Source organism: Balaenoptera physalus, assembly GCF_965194825.1.
Source record: "Balaenoptera physalus genome assembly, chromosome: 10".
Classification (NCBI taxonomy): Eukaryota; Metazoa; Chordata; class Mammalia; order Artiodactyla; family Balaenopteridae; genus Balaenoptera; species Balaenoptera physalus.
Genome location: NC_138889.1, coordinates 113,197,056 through 113,219,730, shown reverse-complemented (window position 1 = coordinate 113,219,730; position 22,675 = coordinate 113,197,056). Strand labels below are relative to the sequence as shown.

At 59.5% G+C, this 22,675-nt stretch overlaps 1 protein-coding gene across 1 annotated transcript in view; it reads right to left on the bottom strand.

Moving 5' to 3' along the window:
- MOB2 (MOB kinase activator 2) overlaps positions 1-21,798 on the bottom strand; it is a 54,019-nt gene extending 32,221 nt beyond the window's left edge. The window contains exon 1 of the mRNA XM_082476498.1: positions 21,649-21,798. Coding sequence (XP_082332624.1) covers positions 21,649-21,665 — 17 coding nt within the window. The 5' untranslated portion in view covers positions 21,666-21,798. The remainder of the gene's footprint in view (positions 1-21,648) is intronic.
- Positions 21,799-22,675: the final 877 nt, after the last annotated feature.

Genomic DNA, 22,675 nt, shown 5'->3' with positions numbered 1-22,675 from the left:
CCACCGGCCGCTGCCGGTCCGCCGTATGATACGGGCCACCCGGCGGACCGGCAGCAGCCAGCAGCCCGCGCGGACGTGAGGGGCGGCCCGCAGCAGGAAGGGACCACTCAGCGCCCGCGCCTCTCCTCCCTCCCGGTGGCCGGTGGCCGCAAGCCCCGCCCCGGGCCCCAGGCCCCGCTGGTGGCCTCCGACGCGCCCAGCGCGCCCCCTGGTGGACGCAGGAGCCACACGCGGGGAGAAAAAGCGGCGCTTTCAACCTGCGGAGCCTCCCTCTCTCCTGCTGCAAGTCCCGCAAAGCACTCCACGCGCCCCCCCCGCCCCCCACCGCCACCCCCGGCCCAGAGCCTGTGTTGGAGAGAGAGCCCAGGGCCGCAAGGTGGGTCGGTCCGCCTCCTGGGGGCCCCTAGACACAGCCCAGAGGCCTCGAGGGCAGGCTCGGTGGGCTCCGAGCAGAGAGGGGGCCGTCACTTCCCGGCCTCGGGACGGGGCAGCTGCCCGACTCTGTGCCTCCTTCCGTCTGTGAAATGGCAGCTGCCCACCAGTCCAGCGTGTCCCCACTCGCAGAGCGCGGGGCTCGGGCCGGAGGCCGACTGGCTCCTGGACACCCCGGGCCTGGCCAGGAGAGCACGGGAGCCTCGGGCACACGATGGGAGGGAGCATTTTCCAAATGAACGGAACTGACGGGGTGAGAGAAAGAAGAGCCCCGGCAAGCATGTCTGCGGGTAGAAAAGTGAAATCTCCCTGCTGTGCAAAGAGAAGGCGCCAAGCCCAGCTGCTTCCGAGGTCTTACTCCATCTGAGCGTGGCCCCAGCTCCTGGCACCGGAGGGAAGTCCCTCTGCGCGGGAAGCACGGGCAAGAAGAAATCCTTTCCCAGCAGTGAGCACAGCACGCGAACCTGAACAGCATCCCGAGACTGTGCCGAGCAGTTCACAGAGGGAAGCTCATACAAGGCAATAAAAGACATCAGAATAGGCTCCGCCCCACTAAGAAGAAACACGGCGAGAGTGGACTGACACTTCACCCATCGAATGGAGGACCATAAACGACAGACCGCGCCAGCCAGGGCAGGGCCTGGGCCACCCAGCAGGCAGCCGGTAACAAAGTGTGCGACAAGATGTAGCATCAAGGGAGGGCCCCCAACGGGCTTCCTACAAAACAAGTGGCAAAGAGAGATGGGCCCACAACACTGTTTATAACCAGCACACAGGAAACAACCACCTCAGGTAAACTATGTTACACTCACACGTGTGACACGGGACTTGGGCAGGGGGTGGTGGTGCACGGGATCCACAGCAGGTTTAAGAGCCAGAATATAGATTCATCCCTCCTGCTGCTCAATCCACCCTCTCGCCCACCCCTCTCCACACCACTGCATCCTCGGCAGGGCTGGGGGGAAGAAGGGCTGCCCTGGCACCGCAGCCACTGGGGCCGCCAGGACCTGCGGGCCAGACATCCATGCAGATGGCAGCACCGGGGCAGGGAGGACCTGCACAGAAGCCCCCCTGAGACCCCTCAGCTCCCCAACAGAAGCCACAAACGCTCGGGAAGGCTCGGACCTGAGGAGGGATGTGAGACGGGACTCTTCCTATTTGGAAAAAGCCTTTTTTCATTCATTGAGACTTGATGTTCCTGATAGAGAATCACACCTGCACAAACGACCTGGGAACCTCGTTCTCTCAAGGGGTCTTGATTCTGATGCGTCACCAAATCCTCATCACTCTGGGTCTCCCAGAGCAGAGGGAGGGACAGGCAAGAGCACCGGGCCCGCCTGAGCTCCACGGTAAGCTCTGAAGGGGGTCTGGGAAGCCGGAGCCAGGCCCGGGAGGGGCACAGAGAGAGAGCAGGGGGACGTGGGGTCCACACCGAGCTGAGGCCGGTGGGAGGGGCTACCCTGGAGCAGCAGGTGCCCCGGCCCCAGCCCCTTCACTCCCCACAGCAGCAACCAGGGACTGCGGAGGAAGGCCCAGGTCCCAGCGCCTCGAGGGGCCCAGGCCCCCAGGGACCCCAAGCCCGGGTAGGGCTGCGCTTGGCTCACGCCCCTCCCAACCACACTGGCTCCAAGGCCAGGTCGGGCTGCGTCTCAGCTCCGCCCGGAGCAGTCGCGTGGCACAGAGCACTAACTAGGCACCCCTCCCAAGAGGAGGTGCCCAGCGTACACGGCAGGGGCACCGCCCACACACCCCGCGCACACCCCGTGCACACGCACACAGTGCATTCTAGGTCACGTTACAAAATGAATTTCTTACTCTGGGTCATGATCACAATTGGACAAAAGACTGTTCTGGAACAGACAGTGGCTGTCTCTGGCCCTCCGGTCCATATGGGGCACAGGGCCTGGGCGAGCCCGCCTGCTGAGGTGTCTGCCGGAGGGTCCTTCCTACACGCCCACAGGAGCACACGTTACACAGCTCGGAAACAAGTGAAGCGTCTCTGCTTGAGAGTCTGGTCCAGGTCCAGGAAAGTGCTGCAGGTACCAGGTGTGCAGCAGTGCTAAGGAGACAGACTGCTGCAAGAAAAGCAGAACTGGGCCTGAAAACAGAGCCGACAGAAAATGCCCGCCAACGCGAAGCACTTAAGTATGTTCAATGAATCAGTGATTTCACAGGCTGGCCGTGAACTTTAAATGAAGCCTGCTATTTTTAGAGCTGCTTTTCAGGTTCTGCTGCAGACAGTTATTCGAAGCTTCACTTGACGAGTAAAAGCCCTCCCCAAACACCTGTTACAGAACTGACACTCCAACACCCCCGACTCCTAGCCGCCTTGCCGTCGGGGCGCCCGAGGGCTCCCTTCCTGTGTCTGTAGCAAGCCTCCAGCGCGACGCTGTGACAGCGTGTCCCACGCTTGCAATTCTCCGGATCCAGTGGGTTTTGGCGATTAAGAGTCAAGACGATCAAGACAGGTTGATGAGAGAAACCGTGGGGCTCCAGCGCCATGAGCTCAAGGAGTGGGCCCGTCCGAGGCCCAGGACCCTGCTGCCTCGTCCCGGTTCCTTCCCGTCCTTTCCTTCAGGAGCCTCGGCTCAGCTTCGAGCCTGGGGTTGGCAGCTCTGCGCTCTGCACCTGGACGTGGGCGCCTCGGGCAGCTGCTCTTTCTGCTCCAAGCCAGGTTCCCCGCTCCTGGTTTCCCTGGATCTGAATCCCTCCTGATAACCAAACCCGGCAGGCCCTTCCCACACAGATGATCAAAATCCTGATGCCCCAGACCCAGGGCCCCCCATCAGGTCAGGAAGCTTTGCTACCACGGCTGCCCCGAGCAGAGCAAGCAGGTGGGAAACGAGACTGCTGTTCATGAGGAGCAAGGAGGAAGCTGAGAAATGACGGGGCAGCAGGGGACACCTGTGCCGGCTCCGACTCCGAGAGGCCGGTCCCCCCGCTGCGCCTTCCTTCATGGGCAGAGAAGGCACCGCCTCCTGCTGATGTCCTCGAAGAGCTGACGCTGAAACACGAGTACAGAGGAAATCGCGGGGCAAACACATCATGTTTGCTTCCTCACATCTCAGTGTACAGAGTAACAGATGACTGGCCGAGGGTGTTATGACCAGTGGTGACCCCACAAAGGACAGGCACTCCGGGTCCGCCCCTCACTCCCCAGAGGCAAGCCCAGCCAAACTTTGTCACTCCTGAAGACAACAGAAGTGGGACCTCTAGAGCACAAAACTAAAAAAGCTAGTGTAGGCCCCCCACCAACACACACACACACACACACACACACACACACACACACACACACGAAAACTCATTCAACTTAAAAAGAGATCAACAGAGAAGGGTGATGGGTGAATCTGATTCAAAGTTATTAAAAGGACACAGGGAATGAATACATAAGAATTAAAAGAACAGCCTCTATACCAGGAACGCATGCCGGAAAGATCTACTCCTGAAGACAGAAACTGTCACCTGCAATGCCAAAATTGTTTAAAAAATGAGGAAAATGTAAAAAGCCAGCAGAGAACCACCATGATCATAAATCAGAATTACAAAGTCTCAGAGTGACAGCAGAGGAACCTAACTGTGTAATGGTATAATCGGTTAGTAGTACCTCCTGGAGAGAAACCCACCCTAGCGACCGTGGACACCCAGACACAAGCAAGGGGCACAACCGAGGGGCACGCAAACCCGCCTCCCCACACCTGCTTTCAGCACCACACTGTTGGGGGCGGTGCTGGTGTCGGTAGCAGAGTCCCCCGCACGGACGTGGATGAATCAAGTGGGAAGTTGCGTCGGTGGCTGAGCACCTGGACCCTCGGCATGGGGAGAGACGGCTACAGAACGGGCCAGATTTCCTGAAAGCCCCGGGCCCTGCAGTGGAATGAGGAGCTGGCGTGACTCCAAAGTGCCTTCAGTCTTTCTGCATGTGGTCTGTTCACCGAAAGGTCCTAGAAACAATGGCCATCCCAAAGCAGTGGGCACCCCGACACCTGGAATGTGGTCTCTAAAAACCATTTCCCACTACAAGAAACCAGGGCTCCTTGGAGAAAAAGGTGGATTCCAGGTCTGGGCCTCGCTGTCACAGCAGAGAGCAGCGACACTGCCCGAGGCCATTAGGGTCACTGTCACAAGACTTGGAACCAGCTTGAATAAGCTCCCAGGGGCCACAGACAGGGCAAAGTAACCATCAGCGAGGATCAGAGCTGCAATGGACTCAAAGACCAAGACTGTTTTAATCCATGAATTCTTTTTAAAAGATATACTTTAAACCCTCTTGGTCACTTTGAAGACGCTAAGGAACCAACTCTTTAATTTTGAAAGCTGGTAAGTAGAGGGGAAGAATCAAGCATTTATCCTGATTTTCACATATTAACGTGAGGTAACCAAACAGCCGACAGGAGAAAGTGTCTCTTTGTAGAAGTCTGTGGCTAGGGACTTCCCTGGTGGCGCAGTGGTTAAGAATCCTCCTGCCAATGCAGGGGACACGGGTTCGATCCCTGGTCCGGGAAGATCCCACATGCCATAGAGCAACTAAGCCCGTGCACCACAACTACTGAGCCCTTGCGCCGTAGCTGCTGAGCCCACGTGCTGCAACTACTGAAGCCCGCGCGCCTAGAGCCCGTGCTCCGCAACAAGAGAAGCCACCGCAATGAGAAGCCCGTGCACCGCAATGAAGAGTAGCCCCCGCTCGCCGCAACTAGAGAAAGCCTGCACACAGCAACGAAGACCCAACGCAGCCAAAATTAATAAATAATTTAAAAAAAAAAAAAAAGTCTGTGGCCAGAGCCCTGTACTCCAGGCCGCCCAACGCTGGCACGCAGCCTTCATCAGTGCGTCTACACCTCAGAAAGGTGAAGGCTCACACCTGTTCTCTTCGTGTCTCACCCAATGAGGAGAAAATGAGACACAAAGTAAACAAAAGTGAGTGCCCAGCTCTGACCTTGGAGGCGAGTGGGGACCACACAAAGACTGTGAGCTCTGAGAAGGCAGGTTTCCTGGCCAGCACAGAGAGGTCTGTGTCAGATGTCTTCTAGACCAAGCTCCGGCCTGCCTGTGGCCACTGTGAGAGCCTGGCATCGCCTCTCTCCCATCACCTCTGTGGGCAGACAATGGGCCATGTGCGAGGATGGGCCCTCTGCGGGCCCAGAGGATGCTTGGAGTGCACGAGGAAGTGGTCAGCTGTCCCACGGGGCCTTGCTCATTTGTCCGTCAGCTCTGATGGGGCTAAGGGTTTGTTTCCCTCTCCCCAGAATCCCCAGTTACCCAGGGTGGACGAGCGAGTGAGAGGGGGCAAGGTCGCAGTGTCCTGAGCTGCCATGGTGCCCACTACATGCCACGGCCCCCTTTACAAAGTGGCTGCTTTCATGCCCTCAGACCCCAGTGGCTCACAAGAAGCTCTGCACTGCCGGGTCCTCACAGCCACACGGGATACACAAAGAAGGCAGCCTCGGGATCCCCTCTAACACCTGACCCAGGAACCTCGCGCTGGGTGTCCAGCTACTCGCCTCACAAGGCGCCTCGCAGGGGCTCCTCCAAGGCAGATGGCCAGGCAGACCTGTCTTGCCGGGCACTCTAGCCATGGGCAGGCTGGCATGCAGGAAGGGCCCCGCCGCCTCTCTGGGATGCTAGCAAGAGGCTAGGAGACGCCAGCAGAGGGGGCCAAGATGCATGTGGCACCGGGCACGCCCCCCCCCAGGCCAGCCACAGGAGACCCTGGTTCACAGACCCAAGACCTCACTGCCCTGCCTCCAAAGGGACGGCCAGCAAGGGGAGCCGACAGAAGGAACAGAGGCTGGAGGGAGGCCAGAACACTGCGGTAGCACAGGAGACCGGGGACGGGGGGCCTTTCTGGGCGGCCTCCAGCCACCCCGGTGGAGGAGTGGAGAAGACACTGGACACGGAACAGAGGGAGAAGCTACAAGTGGGGCCCAGCACATTCTGGAAATCTGTGAGGGGGACGCCACGGGCACTAGTGTGGGCCCCACCATGACGCAGAGCAGATTTCTATCGGGAGGGCCACCAGAGCCCAGGTGTTCACGTGAGGTCTGATGGAAAAGCACACTCACTGGAGCAAAGCCTGTCCAGAAATCCCAGGGGATGCTGGCATCCCCGACCTCACAATCAGGCAAAGGGGCTCTGACGTGTCCGACCAGCGACACGGAGCAAGGCCAGAGCCTGCAGACAGGAGCAGGGAGAGTGGGCATTCTTTTTTAAACAACTTCAACCTAAATACTCCAGAATCAGCAGAGATGAAAAGGAAGGATCTTACTGATTTTCATTAACAAAGGCTGCTTTCAAAATCCTTCAGTAAGAGACGTGGGCCATGCCAGTCACTCAGCCGACGTTTATCTAGGGCCCCTCTTGTTTTGCAGCTTCTCTGCCTCTGGCCCCAGAGGCAGCGGCCGGGCTTCTCCTGGCACCGTGTTCTCCCCCTTCTGTCCACACCGCCCGGCGCCTCAGGAGCTGAAGGTGCACGTGTGCCTCAACGTGAGTGGGGCTTCGGCCCACAGCTCGGGAAGGGTGGAACCTAAACGTGTGCACACTAAGTGTAAAAGGGTTAAAAGGAAAGACTGTTTACGTAGGTCTGGTTGTCCACTTACGTGAAGTCAGCAGACAGGCGACCCTGAGCCCTGGGCAGGCCCTCGCCCATGGCGCTGAGCAGCGTGGCCGGGCTCCTTCCTCTGATCAGGGCAAGAGCGTGTCCTCTCCTGTGAGGTGTCCGTTCGCGGAGCCTCTTGCCCGTTTCTCTGTGATCTGACAGGGTCTGGATGTGCCTTCTGTCAGTGACTTGTGCGCTACGCGTCCCCGGGCGGCCGGCCTTTTCCCTCTTGAGGGATCTATATATACATACACACGTACCATGTTTTCTTTATCCATTCATCCATCGATGGACACTTAGGTTATTTCCATACCTTGGCAATTGTGAATAGTGCTGCAAGGCATGTGAAAGTACAGAAATCTCTTCAAGGTAATGATTTCCTTCAGATATATTCCCAGAAATGAGACTGATGCATCATACAGTAATTCCATTTTTAGTTTCTTGAGGAGCCTCCATGCTGTTTTCCACAGTGGCTGCACCAATTTACACTCCCACCAGCAGTGCACGAGGCTTCCCCTCTCTCTACATCCGCGCCAACTCTTGATGCCTCTTCTCTTTCTGATGTTGGCCATTCTGACAGCTGTGAGGTGGTATCGCTTTGTGGTTTTGATTTGCGTTTTCCTGGTGACTGGTGATGTTGAGCATCTTTTCATATACCTCTTGGCCATCGGTGTATCTTCTTTGGAGAAATGTCTATTTAGGTCTTTTTTACATTTTAGCTCCTTGCATATTTTGGATATTAACTTCTTATCACATGTGTGATTTGCCAATATTTTCTCCTATTCCTTAGGTTGTCTTTTCATTTGTTGATGGTCTCCTTTGCCGTGCAGATGGTTTTAGTTTAATGTAGTCCCACTTGTTTATTTTTGCTTTCGTTGCCTTTACTTTTGATGTCAGATGCAAAAAAATCATCACCAAGACCAATGTCAACATACTGCCTATGTTTTGTTCTATAAGTTTTATGGTTTCAGGTCTTATGTTCAAATCTTTAATCCATTTTGAGTTCATTTGTGTGTGTGGCATAAGAAAGTGGTCCAGTTTAATTCTTTTCAATGTGGATGTCAAGTTTTCCCAGTACCGTTTATTAAAGACACTGTCCTCTCCCCACTGTATATTCTTGGCTCCTTTGTTGTAAATTAGTTGACCATATACACATGGGTTCATTTCTGGGCTCTGCCTTCTGTTCCATTGATCTTTATGTCTGTTTTTAATGCCAATACCATACTGTTTTGATTACTGTAGCTTTATAATATAGTTTGAAATAACTGACAGTGATTCCTCCAATTTTGTTCTTCTCTCTCAAGATTGCTTTGGGGTCCTTTGCAGTTCCATACAAATTTTAGAATTATTTTTTATATTTCTGTGAAAAATGCCATTGGAATTTTGATAGTGATTACACCGAACCTGTAGATTGCTTTGAGTAGTATGGACATTTCAACAATATTAATTCTTCCAATCCATGAACATAGAGTATCTTTTATGTCTTCTTCAATTTCTTTCATCAATGTCTTATAGTTTTCAGCATACAGATCTTTCACCTGCTTAGTTTATTCATAAATATTTTATTCTTTTTGATGTTATTGCAAATGGGATCATTTTCTTAATTTCTCTTTCTAACAGAGAGGGCAAGCATCTTTAAGAAGATAGCTGGGAAGCTCCATCCTTGCCCCCATTTGTGACCAGGCCCTGAAGCTAGAGGTCAAATGTTCTAGGAGCCCATGGCCAGAAAGCCACACAGGAGTCAGACAGGCAGACGGGAGGCTCTCCAGGCCAAGGAGACAGTGTGAGCACAGGCCAGGGGTCTTGGCTGAAGAGGATACATCAGAGGCCTGACCAGGCTGCAGTGCAACGGGCACCCATGGGTTGGGGGTCAGGGATGGAAGGAAATGGGGACTTCATCCCTTAGGCAAGGAGGTCCAGAGGGTCTTTTAAGCAGGAGTACAACATGGTCAGTACTCTGGTGGTTTGCGGAAGATCTGAGCCAAAGACAAAGACACGCTCCCCAACTCCACCCATGGGTGCCCGGGTCTATAAGAGCCTGTGGCCCTGGAGCTGGGTCAGCCCAGGGAACCATGGGCCTGCCTGGAGGGAGCCCAGTGAAGTTGTGACCCTGATGTGGTCACACCGCCCACAACTGGCTTCTGAATCAGGCCCTGCGACTAGGACCGTGGGGTGTGTGAGCAGTCAAGTTCTAGGCCCAGGCACACAGGCCAAAGAGTGCAGTCTCCACCCCAGACCCTCCAAACGTCATTTTCGGGGACATTTTATTGTTTTTGTTAGAAACCAAGTGACCCGGACTTCTGGGAAAGAGCTAAGAGGTGGAAAAGCGCAGTGCGGTGCTGCTTGTGAACTGCTCCTGGCAGGTACACCCCCTCCCGGAGGCCAGCAGGGGCCCGCGATTACCAGTGCTCTCCCATCTGCTGTGTGACCAGGAGGATCCTGTGACCCCAATTACAGCGAATCAGCAGAAAGCTGGGGACATCTGTAGGTGCAGTGCCCTGATCCTACACCTGAACTATCAGAGCCGACTCAAAGACCAGACCTGTGGTCCCACAGTTCCCCGGCTCTGGAAAGAGTCACAGGGCGGGGCAGCTCCCTCACTACACCCCCACCCCACCGTCCAGTCCCGTGGCCTCCCTCCCTCCCCTGGGGACAGCCAGCCCAAGCCCAGCACCGTCATCGCCCCCCTGTAGCGCCACAGGCGCTGACTCCGGAAGGTCCACGGATGCTGTGCAAGCACAGCTGTGTGCCCAGCCCTGACATACCCCCACCGTGGACAGACGCAGGGCAAGGGCACCGTGGAGACGCGGCCACCACGTCTCTCACAGTGGTGCCTGTTCCCACCACCCAGTCACCACGGCAGGCACGACAGGAACAGACACCAGGACACCGCCGCCCGCCAGCGAGGTGCCAAGGCCCCCACACACGGGGAGCACCTGAGGCTTGGAGACCTGACACAGCAGCCGAGGTCACACAGCTGGTGGTGGACGGGGGACCGGAGGCCAGTCTGTGAGATGGCAGAGGCAGTGTCTCTGACCACCACGTGCACCGCCACCAACACCGGCCCTCGGCCAGCCCTGTCCCCACGGGTCTTGCCTGTGCTGATGCGAGCAGGGAGGACCCGCACGCAGGAGGAGGTGGACCCGAGGCAGGGCGGATGCCGAGAGCAGACCCCTCAGGCCCCTGCCACTCCAACCCCACGCCCCCAGCACACAGCGGAGCTGCTCCATCCAGAAAAAGACCACGCAGGTCCCACGGAGCACACGTGCAGCCCGGGGAGGGCTCCAGCTGGGAGGTAAACTGGAATCGCCCCGGCCCCCGAGCAGAGCAGAGAAGGGAGGGCTTCCGAGGGGCACAGACCTGCCTCCAGGTCGGCCCTGTGCACGTCCCCCCAACCCCGTGCTGTGTGGATGGTCACGCAGGGCCCCAGTGGGGCGAGGCAGGGAGGGACTCCAGCTTGGTGTCTGGGCAGGCCCTGGATCTTGCGTGAGTGGAACATGAGCTCCACTGACGCCCCCAGGGGCACAGGGTCCACCATCAGGGTGGCGGCGCTGCACCCTGGCATGGAGCCATCTCAGGAGAGAGGGGACATCTGCCATGAACAACAGGCCCCACTGCCATCCTGGTGACAGTTCAGACTTAGGGGCCGGCAAACCACCAACGCTCCCACCTACAACCACAAGTCCCATGAGGAGGTGACACACAAGACAAAACGATACGGAGCACAAAGCACCCCAAGAGGAAGCACAGCTCCCCCAACCCCACCGCGGCTTCACACGAGCAAGGAGGTACGGATCGCTCCTGCCTCGTGGGGCTGACGATCACGCGTCCTTAAAACCCGGCTGCGCTAGACTGGCCTGGGAGGAACTGCACGAAAGCCAGCAAGGTCATGACAAGAGAACACATTTATTTTTACATGAATTATAAATGCCGGCAGCTCTTGACAGAACTCAGCTGAGCCCAGCACTTCTTCAGCCAAAAAGGTAGGAAGCCTTCCAGCAGGAACACGAGAATGTACTAGAAAACAAGGGTTTTTATCACAAGACATTTCTCAGTCCCTGCTGCAGTGCCCATGTCCAGAGAAGTGCCTGGGTCTCACTCGGACAGTGCAGAGCGGATGTGGGGCGGTGCAGCGCTCTGCAAACAGCACCCCGAGACCCAGGGTCCGCTGCAGGTGGCAACCCGGACCCAATCCGATGCCCTGCTTCAGAGGCACGCCGGGCAGGGAGGCAGCAGGGACAGCCTGCGTGATGACGGGCGCGACCCGCGAGACCACCAGCGCGTGCCCTCGGTGCTTTTAACGCTCTGTGGGGCGTGAGCACGTCTGCGTCCCTGAAGCTAGTAAACCTGACCGTGGTCACAAGGACACCTGCCACACAGCAGGCGCCTCCCAGAAAACTCGCCCCAGCCAAAACCAGTCTGCAGGGCAGGGGTGGGAGCCCCCTCCCCTGATCCGGGTGCCCGGGCTCGGAAAGCAATCGTGACCCCAAGATCACCTGACCTGCAGACGGCACGCGGAGTGGGCGTTCAGCCCTCCTCGCCGGCGCCCCCTCCTGGGACCGGGCCCTGCAGGGCTGATGCCCCGCGGCCAGCTGCCCACAGGCTGGCTCGGGGTGCCTGGTGCCTGCCTGCCTGCTCCCGTGCCGAGGGAGCGAGGCTACCTGTGGGTCTGGGAGAGAAGATGAACACCCCAAAAGGGAAGCACCTGCCCCACGTTTCGTCGGGCGAGCAGGGCACAGGACCCTCGGCCAACAGAAAGCACTCCTCTCGTGTCAGGGAGCGAGCCCTGTCCTGCGAAAAAGCCGTCGTGGCCCCAGCGGTCCCCGGGGCACACCCCGTGTCGGTGATTCTCAGGAAGATGGGTAGGCTCAGCCCTGCCCACCCGCTGAGGCCCCTCCGGCCCCGGATGCCACGCAGCTCACCCAGGACACGGAAGGAAAGTCACCAAGCATGACCCGCCCCACACGCTCAGCAAGCAGTTCCTCCGAGAGGACGCCAGCCCTCCGGGGAGCAGTGAAAGGCAGGGCAGCCCAGGGGGTGATCCAAGGCCTGGATTTCCTTCTTTTGACTCTTTTTCTGTTCATTCATCACCTTCAACAGCTAAGGGAGAACAAGGGCGGTGGGACGGGAAGCGAGCGGTGAGGGTGAGTGCTCTGCAGGGGTCGGCGGAGGCCAGGCTGCGGCTGCTCGCCCACTCGGGACGGCTCAGCCCTGACCTCCTGCCGTGCGGAGCTCCCAAGAGGGGCCTGGGGGCGTCCCAAGCTCGCCTGGGCTCCCTGGAGGACGACACTGGTCCAGGCTCTCCGCGTCACCCCTGCGCCCCCCGCCTGCCATCTCCTCCACGGCCTCGGAACCACACGCGGCCCCGACCAGCAAGGGCCTCCTGAACACTTCGTGATGGCAGCACGGATGGAATTTCTTTCCCGACAGAATCAACTAAATGGCGCGCACAGTCCCCATGCTTGTGTGTGTGTGTGCACGTGTGTGGGCTCACACGCAGCCAGGAAGGAAAAGGGCAGGGTGCACAAGCTCTGGTCTGTCCCTACGGCCCTGCCCAGGCCGCAGCCCAGAGGCGCACACACAGGTCCCAGGGCTCTCTTGGCCCAGACACACGCACATGCAACTCGCTGTCCCACCGCTCCCTCGGGCCTCCTGGTGCACAGACAGCCCTGACCCGTCTGGGTTCCCTGGTCGGGTTCCCAGCACAGCCGCACCCACCGTCCCCTCATCTGCCAGCAGAACGCACGCCCAAGGGAAGCACAGCTAGCCGGGAGGGGCGGTGAGACAGCCCCCCGACTGGGTTCTAGCACCTCCCAGTTCCTCTCTCTGCTCTTAGCTGTCTCCTTAAGAACAACTTCTATCATCTTAATACCTGGGATTTAACACCGTTAAAGTAGAAAGAACTCACCCCAGTCACGAGAAGCTAGACCACTGGGCCAAGAGCGGGCCGAGGATGCACTACGGAAGCACGCCCGGCCCGCGCACACGAGCGGCTCCCGCTCCGGCCCTCCCGCGAGGAGACGCAGACCAACCAGCACCCTCCCGCGCCCGCACTGCAGGATGCCGAGGGCACCCCTGGCCCCCCCCACTAGGGGCCAGCGGCAACGCCCCACCGCACCTCCAGGCCCTGCCCCGCGTCCCTGGAAGGTGAGACCGCTCCAGGCGGAGACCCACTGGCAGGCAGCCCGCTCGCGGGGAGGGCAACGGGAGGGTCCCTCGCCTGACGCAGGGACCAGGTCCCGAGCTGCCAACACACCAGGCCCTGGAGCCAAAAGTGGGCACGAGTCAGCACTGGCCCTTCACAGGCGCAGCCCGGTAGGCGAGGAAAGCAACTCGGTGCCGCCAGGCTCAGTGTCTCTGGGTCCCTTCGCGGCATTAACGCGGGGCCACAGGAAACAGTCTGAGAAGAGAACTCAACGCCTCAGGTCCCCCTCTCTGAGCAGCCAGAGACTCGGTTTCCAGCGGGCTGACGACACCCCGAGAGCGCCGTCTTCTCCCCGCCCGCCGAGGCCAGCAGAGGGCAGGGGCTGAGTGCTCACCTACGCCCACCTCTCCTCCTGGTCCCAACCAGCACTAACGCACACGGGGACATACAAAGACGCCAACCTCACCTGTCCTCACTGGCGGCCCCCCAGCCTGTGTCAGGGGCCTCTGCATCGTGTGCAACAATGCCCTCCACTCGCCACAGCAAGGGAACTGGCTCCCTCCCACTCCTACGGGCGCGGGTGGCGGGGTGAGGGACCTCATGAAGGCCACGAGCTGGGTCCTCCTGCCCACCCCACTCCCCACGCCTCTGCTCCCAGCCCCCAGCAGCTGTTAGGAAGGCCCCGCCGAGATAAAGCTGCAGCGGTGGGGGCGCCCGGCTGTCTCCCGTCCGCCTGCTGGGCTGGGGGGACCCCACTCAGTAAACATCACCTCCCGGCGCCTCCGCCCCCCTCCCTGCCCGGGGGCCACTGGGCCGGCGTCTCCAGCGTTGAATCAGAAGAGTCCTTGTAAACGAGTCACGGGTCTGTTTTGATGAGCAGCCAGGGAAGCCAAGCCGGGTTAAGCAGCCCACAGGGGTGCAGAGAAAGGGCCCGACGGGAGAGCTGCCCGGAGCAGAGGCCTGACCCAAACCACCGAAAAGCACGAAGGTCTCTGAGCGGGCGGTGAGCGCTCTGGAGGCGCGGCGAGCCCCATCCTGTGGGAGCAGCCGGCCACTCCGAAGCCCCTGTCGTAAGGTTTCCACATTTTCCTTCCACTCAGAAGCCTTGGCTGAGGCGGTGAGGGCCAGAGTGGGCGCAGCCCCACACCTCCAGACACTCTTCCTCCCCGAGGGTGTCCCCCGGGCCACGCTGAGGACCTGCTCGGGCCGTGACACCTGCTGAGCCAGCCTGGAAGTAGGGAAGCAGGAGCTCACACTCAGCTGGAGAACCCAGCGGGGAGGCCTCCCCTGCAGCCCCAGGTGCGCCCCGAGAACGCCCTCCCCGTGGGAGATAGGGCCCAGCATCACTTCTGAGAAGCCTGCAGGAAGAGGCTCTGCCCGGGGGTCTGAGGCTCCCATCAGCCTGCAGTCTGGCAGGAAGAGGGAGGCAGCCCCACCCCGTGGAATAAAAACTGCCACCGCCCAGAGGCCTATTTGTTTTGGAAGCGTCTCACTAATGAGCAGCTGGGACAGGTGATAACTGCTTCCTCTATGCCCCCTGTGCAACCCTCAGTCCTGAGGAACCCGGAGAACAGGCCAAAGGGGCCTGTCACGACCAGAGCTGGACGGCACCAACGCGGGGATCCGAGTGCGGGATCTGAGGAGGACAGAGCCGCTGGAGGGCCAGCCTGGCAGGCCAGGCCCGCGCCCTCTGCACACGGCCCTCTGGCAGCCCAGGACAGACTCTCAGTGCGGAAGGCGTGGACCGACAGCAGGCCGCCACAGCACCTTCCATATCGAGCTCCGCCATCCCGGCAGGAGGGGAGGCGCGAGGGGTGGCCGGGGAGCTCCCGCAGCACCGGGGGGGCGGGAGAGCGGACCGGGTGAGCCAGCTCAGGCCGCGCCCTTCCCGCCACCCCGGGATCAGTGCCAGAGCGGCACTCAGCCCTGGCATCTGGCAGGGGAAGGTGGGTGTGGCACGACCAGGGGACCGGGAGCGGGCAGGTCACAGATGGAAGGCGCCATCGGCAGGGAATGGGATCAAGCGGCCTCCAGGGCGCCAAGCCCCTGACCCCTCGCCTTCCGCCCGAGTCACCCCGAGAGCCAGACCTACTGCAGAAGCCTGGGCTGCGGGGCTGAGGACAGCCGTGCATCGGGACACAGGGCTGGGTCCTCACCAAAGCAGCACTCCAAGGGCAGGGCAGCGGTGATAGTGACCAGGTGGCCCCTAGTGACAAGGTGGCCTGGGGGCCGCAAGGTGCAGAGCCCTTGCACTCACTTTTCATGCAGGCGCCACCTTGCCAGGTAAGCCCCACCTCACTCTGAGGGGACACAGGGCCTTCTCCACGGTGGGCACCTCACAAAATCCCACCACCACCAGCTGGGAAGGTTACTACTATGCCCATTTCACAGACAATGAAACTGAGGCTTGGGGAGGTAAAACAGGATGACTCGTGAAGCTGTAGTCGGGATTCAAACCCCAAACCATCCAGCCCCCGAGCCCCGTTCCCATCTCTCACCTCCCCAGGTCTTAGCTCAAATGGCACCTTTTCAAAGACGCTCCAGAAGCCCTGCTAAAACGGCTCTCGAGCACCCACCCACCGGATTCCACCCTGCTTCCCAGCGTGGCCTGGATCCCTCCGTGGGAGCTCCGCGCCTCCGTGCGGCATCATCCCCGGGACACACGTGCAAACCGCTGCAGGGAGGACACACGCATACTCCACCGCAGGTGACCGTGCACAGCAGCTCTTTCCCACCGGCAAAGGAAACTTCTTCAAAGAGGAGAAAACCAGGCGACGAGGAGAACGTGGCCACGGCCCAAAGCCACACGGCTCCGCTCAAACAGGGCCACGAGTCGCACGTGGCCCAGTCACCCACCAACGACCTCCTCGTCTTCTCCGTAAGCATCCGCATTCTATCCTCCGGTTCCAACTGTTCCTAGTCCCCTGTCCCCAGGCTCCGCCCCACAGAACAGCCCTGCACACCGCCGGGGGTACCCGGGCCGGCAGAAATCCTGTGCAGAAAGAAAAACAAACACGAGGAAGACAAAGAGCGGCAGGCCCTCCAGCCAAGTCAGCTGGGAACAGCCCGCGCCACTGCCTCTTCCGGACACGGCCACTGCTGGCGAGGGACACGCGCAGAAGTCACCGTTGGGCACTGAGACCAGCTCCCAGACCAGCCTGCGGGGCCGACGCGCCCAACACAGGCACAGAGGGTGCCCCGCCGAGCACACCGATGCCTGGCTCGGCCTCCCTCCCAGGCCATGCAGACCCGCCCCCGACAAAAGCAAGGACGTGCGCTTGGGTGCATCTAAGTTTCCAGGACCACAGCAAGGACAATGTGGGAGAGGCTGGGGCAGCGAGAACATCGACACAGGCATCCCCACAGAGGCAGCCTGCAGCACCCACTCGGGCGAACCCCTCCCAGGCCACCATGAGCTCTGGACAACAAGTCCAGCAGCCAGCGCCCCAGTGCCGCCCAGCTTTCCCAGCATCCTGAGGAGAGGCCTCGGTGAGCCCAGCAGACAGTGACGCCTGGGGCTGAGAAGCCAGGACAGAGGCTGGAACAGGGCACTGCGGCTGCCCCAGGCCCTGCCCACCCCGCAGAGCCTCCCTGCGGTGCTCCGGTGGGTCCCCGGGGACACCTGTGCAAGGGTTCCCTGCAGACACCCCAAGCAGGAGGACAAATGAGAAATGACACGTTGCCAAGAGCGTCCAGGCACGTGGGGCTCGTTCTGCAAGGGCTCCGTGTGACCGTGGCCCTCTTTAAAGGGATCTGAACGCACCCTAGCCCCAGGCAAGCACTGCCACACACCCAGGCCACAGTGACCGCCTGCCTGGAAAGCAGCTGCTCCTGCACGTGCCCCTGCAACCACAGGTTCCAGGGCCCACTGGCCGCAGTTTTTCTGCTCGTGCCTCTATGCCTTTGCACATGCCGTTCCTCCTTCCTGGGCTGCGACCTTTCCTCCTTTCTACTTGGAAAACTCCTATGCACCCTCCCAAGCCGCCCTCCTGGCCTGTCCTCTGCCGCCCCGCATCATTTGCTCCTCCTGCACCAGCCTGACAGAGCACAGAGTGTCTTCTCCGTCGGGGACACTCTGATCCTGAGCTCGGGATCTGGCCCAGGACAGACGGTGGACGCAGTCGGGACTGGAGGCCCCCCGGCAGGAAGTGGTCCGGCTCACGGCTAGAAGAGGCTGGGTCACAGCAGCATCTTTCAGGATCAGCAAAACACAGGAACAATCCAGGTGTCAGTGGAGAGGCAACACATGCGTATCTCCACACCGTGGAATATCATTTGGCAACAGAAAGGACAGCTGACACCAGCAACACCACCGATGAACTTTCACGACATTAAGCTAAGTGAACCGGTCACAGAAGACCATGTGTTGTGATTCCATTCCATTTCCATACGAAATGCCCAGAACAGGCAAATCTGTAGAGATGGCAAGTAAATCAGTGACTGCCTAGGGTCAGGGAGGGAACGGGGAGCCACTGAACACGAGGTTTCTTTCGGGGGTGAGGGCAACATTCTCAAACTAAACTGCGGTGATGGTCACACAACTCTGTAATTTTACTAAAAATTACTTAATTGTACACTTAAAGCAAGTAAACTTTATGGTAGGTAAATTATACCTCAACGAGGCTGTTAAAAAAAACCCCAAAACCCTAGAGAATCGAGCAAGCTCAGCCTGGGTGCCTTCATATGGGATTTGACTGCCAGCCACCGTGACGCCCCCCCCAGAGGCCAAGTGCCAAGGGAAAGTCATCAACACCCGGTTCAAATGCCCGCAGAGGTGGCATCCACGGGGCTGGATCCCCTTCACCTGAGCGCAAGATTCCTGCCGGCAGACCCATCAGGCCCGAAAGCCCCCGACCGCATAGCAAACCCTGGGCACTGCCCAAGAGCGCCAACTCCACCGCCCTGCGGAGTGAATCGCCAGGCCAGGAGGCCTGTCTCCTCTGGCCAGAGCCAGGAAGCCCTACCCTGCGCCTCACCCCACCTCAATCTGCCCCCGGGGAGGAAAGGAGGTGCTGACGTCAAGGCCCGAGCGGCCCCAGCAAAGGGCTCGCAGGGTGCGGGCTGGGCTAGAGGGCGCGGGCGGGCAGGTCCCTGCAAACTTCACCCCGTAGGCCCCCACCAGTCAGAAGCGGAGGAAGTGCGTTTCCTCTTCTATATTCCCAGATGCTCGCTGGGAAGCTTCTGGACCCAGCTTTGTCGGGTAAAATGTAAACCGCACGCCTATCGTCCGCTCACAGATGCCTGCCACTGCCAGTTGAGGACAGGACAAAAGTTCTCCCCAAACTACCACGCTCTGCGGGTGGCTCCCTCGCTGCCCCAGCTCATGCAGCTTCTGCTCTGGGCAAGGGTGCCACCCTGTCAGCTGCTGTCCAGAATGGGTAGAGCCAAGGACCCCAGAGGTGACCTACACAAGAAGCACAACCCTTTTCAAGTTAGAAGTTACGTTTGTAAAAAGAGAGGAAAAAAATTACCACACACCTTGGTGCTCAGTGCCAAGCAGAGGAAACGTACAGTAAGACGGATACGAGCTGCCCGTCGCAAAACGCTCCTGCAAATGAGCCCCAGCAAAGTCCAGCAGCAAGCTGTAACACGCTGGCTTTCTTTCTAGCTTCCCCGAGCAGGTTTCCTGCAGGCCCCCCTTTCCTCACACACGGCAGGGAGAGCTGAAGATAAGGCTGCCAGCATTACTCAGCAAGGCCCTTTCAGTGACAGGGAAGGTGTGGTTTCACTCGAACATCTGTAAACCGCTCTTCTGGTCATGACAGTGGTGAGAAGAGGAGGAGGAGGGCGCACCGTTTGCCACTACAGCTGAGTCCATACTTTGTCCCCCGTGATGAACAAATGCAAAGAAACTTCTTTTAAAAAGAACAAAAAACATTAAAAACATGAGAACTCTATTCCAAACAAACCGGTTGACACTGAATGATGTGAATTAATAAAAATATCAAGAAACAGTAAAAAACCACACATTTCCTCAACTCTTCCAAGCTGAAACCTGGCTAAAGGATTAACTGAAGTCCCAGCACTAAGCATGTAAAGGGCGTCTGGCAGGAGCCAGGCCCTTCACGCGCCGCCGGTGGGCTCTCCTCACACGAGGGGCCCGGTGGAGTGGCAGGTGGACCAGAGGGGGAGAGCTGGGGTCTCTGCTGCTCACTCCCTCTGCAGCTGTGAAGTCCAGGCCTCTGCATCCTCATACTTCACAGCAGATGCTCAGTAAACTTGTGGGAGGGACAGAGGGACACCCGGGCCCTCCCAGCTCTAGCATCCTCAGACACCACCCTGGAAACACGCTCTCGAGAAGATCAGAACTTGACTACTGAGATTGTTCCACTTTCTTTTTTTAAGGGGGGGTGTTCATAGTTAAGGAAATGTTAAAGAATTCATGCTTCACCAAGTCTGATATGCAATCCACCAAGTTTAAAAACACATGCACGAAGATAAGCAAACTCCATCCTAACCCTTCTTTGGAGATCTCTAGTTCCCTTTCAGAACTGCCTACTTTACAGCCAGTCGGCAGCGAATGCTCCTTCCCTCCCCAGAGACCACAGAAGCAGCAGCTCCAAGCCCGTCCCTTTCAAAGCTGTCTTCCTCCAACACTGCGCCCAGCCTCCCTGCCATGGGGAGGTAAGTGCTCCGCTGATCTTACCTAGACAGTCCTGACAAGCGCCTCGAGAATCAGACCCTTCTAAGCCTAGCTGTGGGAAATTTCTGGTTGTTCACAATGATGACAATAAAGTCCATAAAGCACAGACCTCAGGCAGTTAAAAAAACTGACTGTTGGTCACTTTCCAGGCACAGAGTACCTGCTTCTTATGGACATGAGCACATAATAACCACACACAGACAAAATACAATCAGCTGCCCCCTCGGCAACCCAGCTGATCGGGCTGGTCCCTCCGACCCTGTTAATTCAACTCAGCCAATCAAGAGCCTACTCCCCCGAAACCGACTCACGGGAGCCCAGGTAGCCGCCAAAGCTATCCCTCCTGATAAACACAGAAAGCAAGCATCTATGGTTCAAAATAAAGCAAACACAGCTGTCTGCCCTCCACTCTTGGTGCCCGTGGGTTACGAAGGCCTCCTACAAACATCTCTCCTTACTAACAGTAACCAACATCCCCCAATGCCAGGCACTGTGGTAAACGCTTTAGTGGACCCCTCCACAACACCACGCTCCAAGGACCATGATTTCCACTTTACAGATGACTTTTTAAAAGCAGGTCTGGAGAAGAAGTAACCACCTAGAGTCACACAGCTAACAAGCAGTGGGGCTGGGACGGCAAGAAGCCAGGTGAGCGGCCCTGCCCCGCGGCTGGCCACCTGCATCACCCACATGCCGCCCTGAGCCCTGCGCTCTGGCTCCAGGTCTACCCCGTCACACTCAGCAACTCTTTGGCCTCTTTATTCATCCTTCACGCTGTCTGGTCACCCCCTGGTCTCCCCCTGGTCTCCCCCTTCACTAAACTCCACCCAACCTGCCGGGAAGGATGGGTCTCATTCATGTCCCTGACTATGCCGACAGCACCCTCCACTCTGCCTACACCGCGAAAGGGCCTGACAGACACTGACACGAAACGTACATCGGACCTTTCACCTCCCTTCCCGGACTTCAGTGTGTAGACAAGCCCTTCCACCGGTCGAGGCCAAGGACACAGCAACCACTCCCTCACTCCCACCCCAAGCTCCCGGAGTAACTAACCTAACTCCAGAAGGGTGCTATACAAACCAGACCTGGGCACAGATCGGATGGAGGACCACGCTACTGGGTGAAAAGTGCCAGCCCTTCTCGATTCTCAAAAAGTAAAAAAAAAAAAAAAAAAGAGAAAGAAAACAAGAAAAGAAAAAAGTGATGGCTTTAGGTAGAATAACTTGTTGAAGACGACGTGACGTTTTATACGTTTATCTAACTTCCAGCAAGCCCAACACACACGCCGACGAGAGAGAGAACCCAGCTCAGGCTCCGGTGCTGATGCTTCCTTCCTACCCCGCCCTGCGGCGGCCGCCCGCGGAGACGCCGATCGCACCCCGGCCCCGCCGACCTCGCCCCGGCGGACGCTGGCAGAGTTGGGTTGTTTTGCTTCTTTTCCCTCGTTTTTTAAGGGGCTGTTCTCTGCCGGCGTCAAAGTTATCTCTTCCCGAAGCAAGTTCGCCGCGGCGACCGGCGAGAGCAGCCTCCGTCCGACCTCCCCCGCCGCCCGACACCCAGCGGCGAGGTGTGGCCGCCTGCCCGGGGCCGGCTCCCGGGACGTGACGCTCCGCGCGGGCGCCGACTGCAGGCCGGACGCGGCCCCGCTCCCGGCCCGGCCCCGACCACGCTCCGGGGAGCCCCGGTCCCGCGCCCAACCCGGGGACGCCCCTCGCCGGCCCGGCCCGCGCCGCCCGGCCCGACGCCCTTGACCGGTGCCGCCCGCGGCGCGCCCCGCAGCCCCTCCCGCGGCCCGGCCCGCCAGCCCCGCCACCCCGCCGCCCGACTCACCCCATGAGCCAGTCCATGGCTACGCGGGGACCGCCGCGCCCGCCGCCCGACTCTCTCGGCCCTTAGCTTGCGGCGGCGGCGGCCGGAAGTAAACACTCGCTCGCTCACTCCCACACGCGCGCCGCGGGCGCCGCCGGAAGTGATGCGCAGCGCGCCGCCTGCTGGGAAATGTAGTCCGGGCCGCCCCTGCCGCCCCTACAGCCCTGCCCGTCCCCCAGCCCCACCACCGCCTGGAGCCTGCGCGGGGATGTCCCCTGACACCCCGGGATGTCCCCCCACACGCCGCTGTCCCCTCACACCCCGGGATGTCCCCTCACACCCCGCTGTCCCCTCACACCTCACTGTCCCCTCACACCCCGGGATGTCCCCTCACACCCGGGATGTCTCCCCACGTCCGGGATGTCCCCTCCCATCTCGCTGTCCCCCTGCTCGCCATACTGCCCCCTACGCCCTGGCCGCCCCATGTCGCCAGAACGCCGCAGCCCCTCCCCCCTCCTCGGGTCCCCTCGGCCACTGGCTTCTCTCCAGGCTCAGGAAGCTTCTCACGTCAGGCTGAGCCGTCAGCTGGCAGCAGGGGAAGTTTTCGGGGACAGGACCGGCACGGTGTTGGGCGCTCCCGGCTCGGCCAGGGGAGCGAGACCCTCTGAGCCCCGCGCCCTCGCATCCCAGCGGCCTCTCCCGTGACCTGAGCCCCACTCTCTGCCCGTCCCGGCGGCGGAGACCAGCAGGTGACACCCCTCCATCCAGCCTCCTGGCAGCCATGGGGCCCTGGACGCGGGGACAGTCAACGAGACAAACAGAGGTCTGTGGGGCGGCTCCTTCCCCAGGGAAGGAGAGAGCCTGGGGCAGGCGCTGGGCTTTGGCTGCCCTGCAGGGCAGATGCCCGGAGGGACGGGCGCCTGTCCAGGGACCACATCGGTGGTGGAAGCCGCTGGCTGAGATCAAGAATGGAGGAGACAGTGCTTGGGACACATGGGACGCTTGGGACGGATGACACGCTGCGTCCACCCCCCCCCTCGCCCAGTGC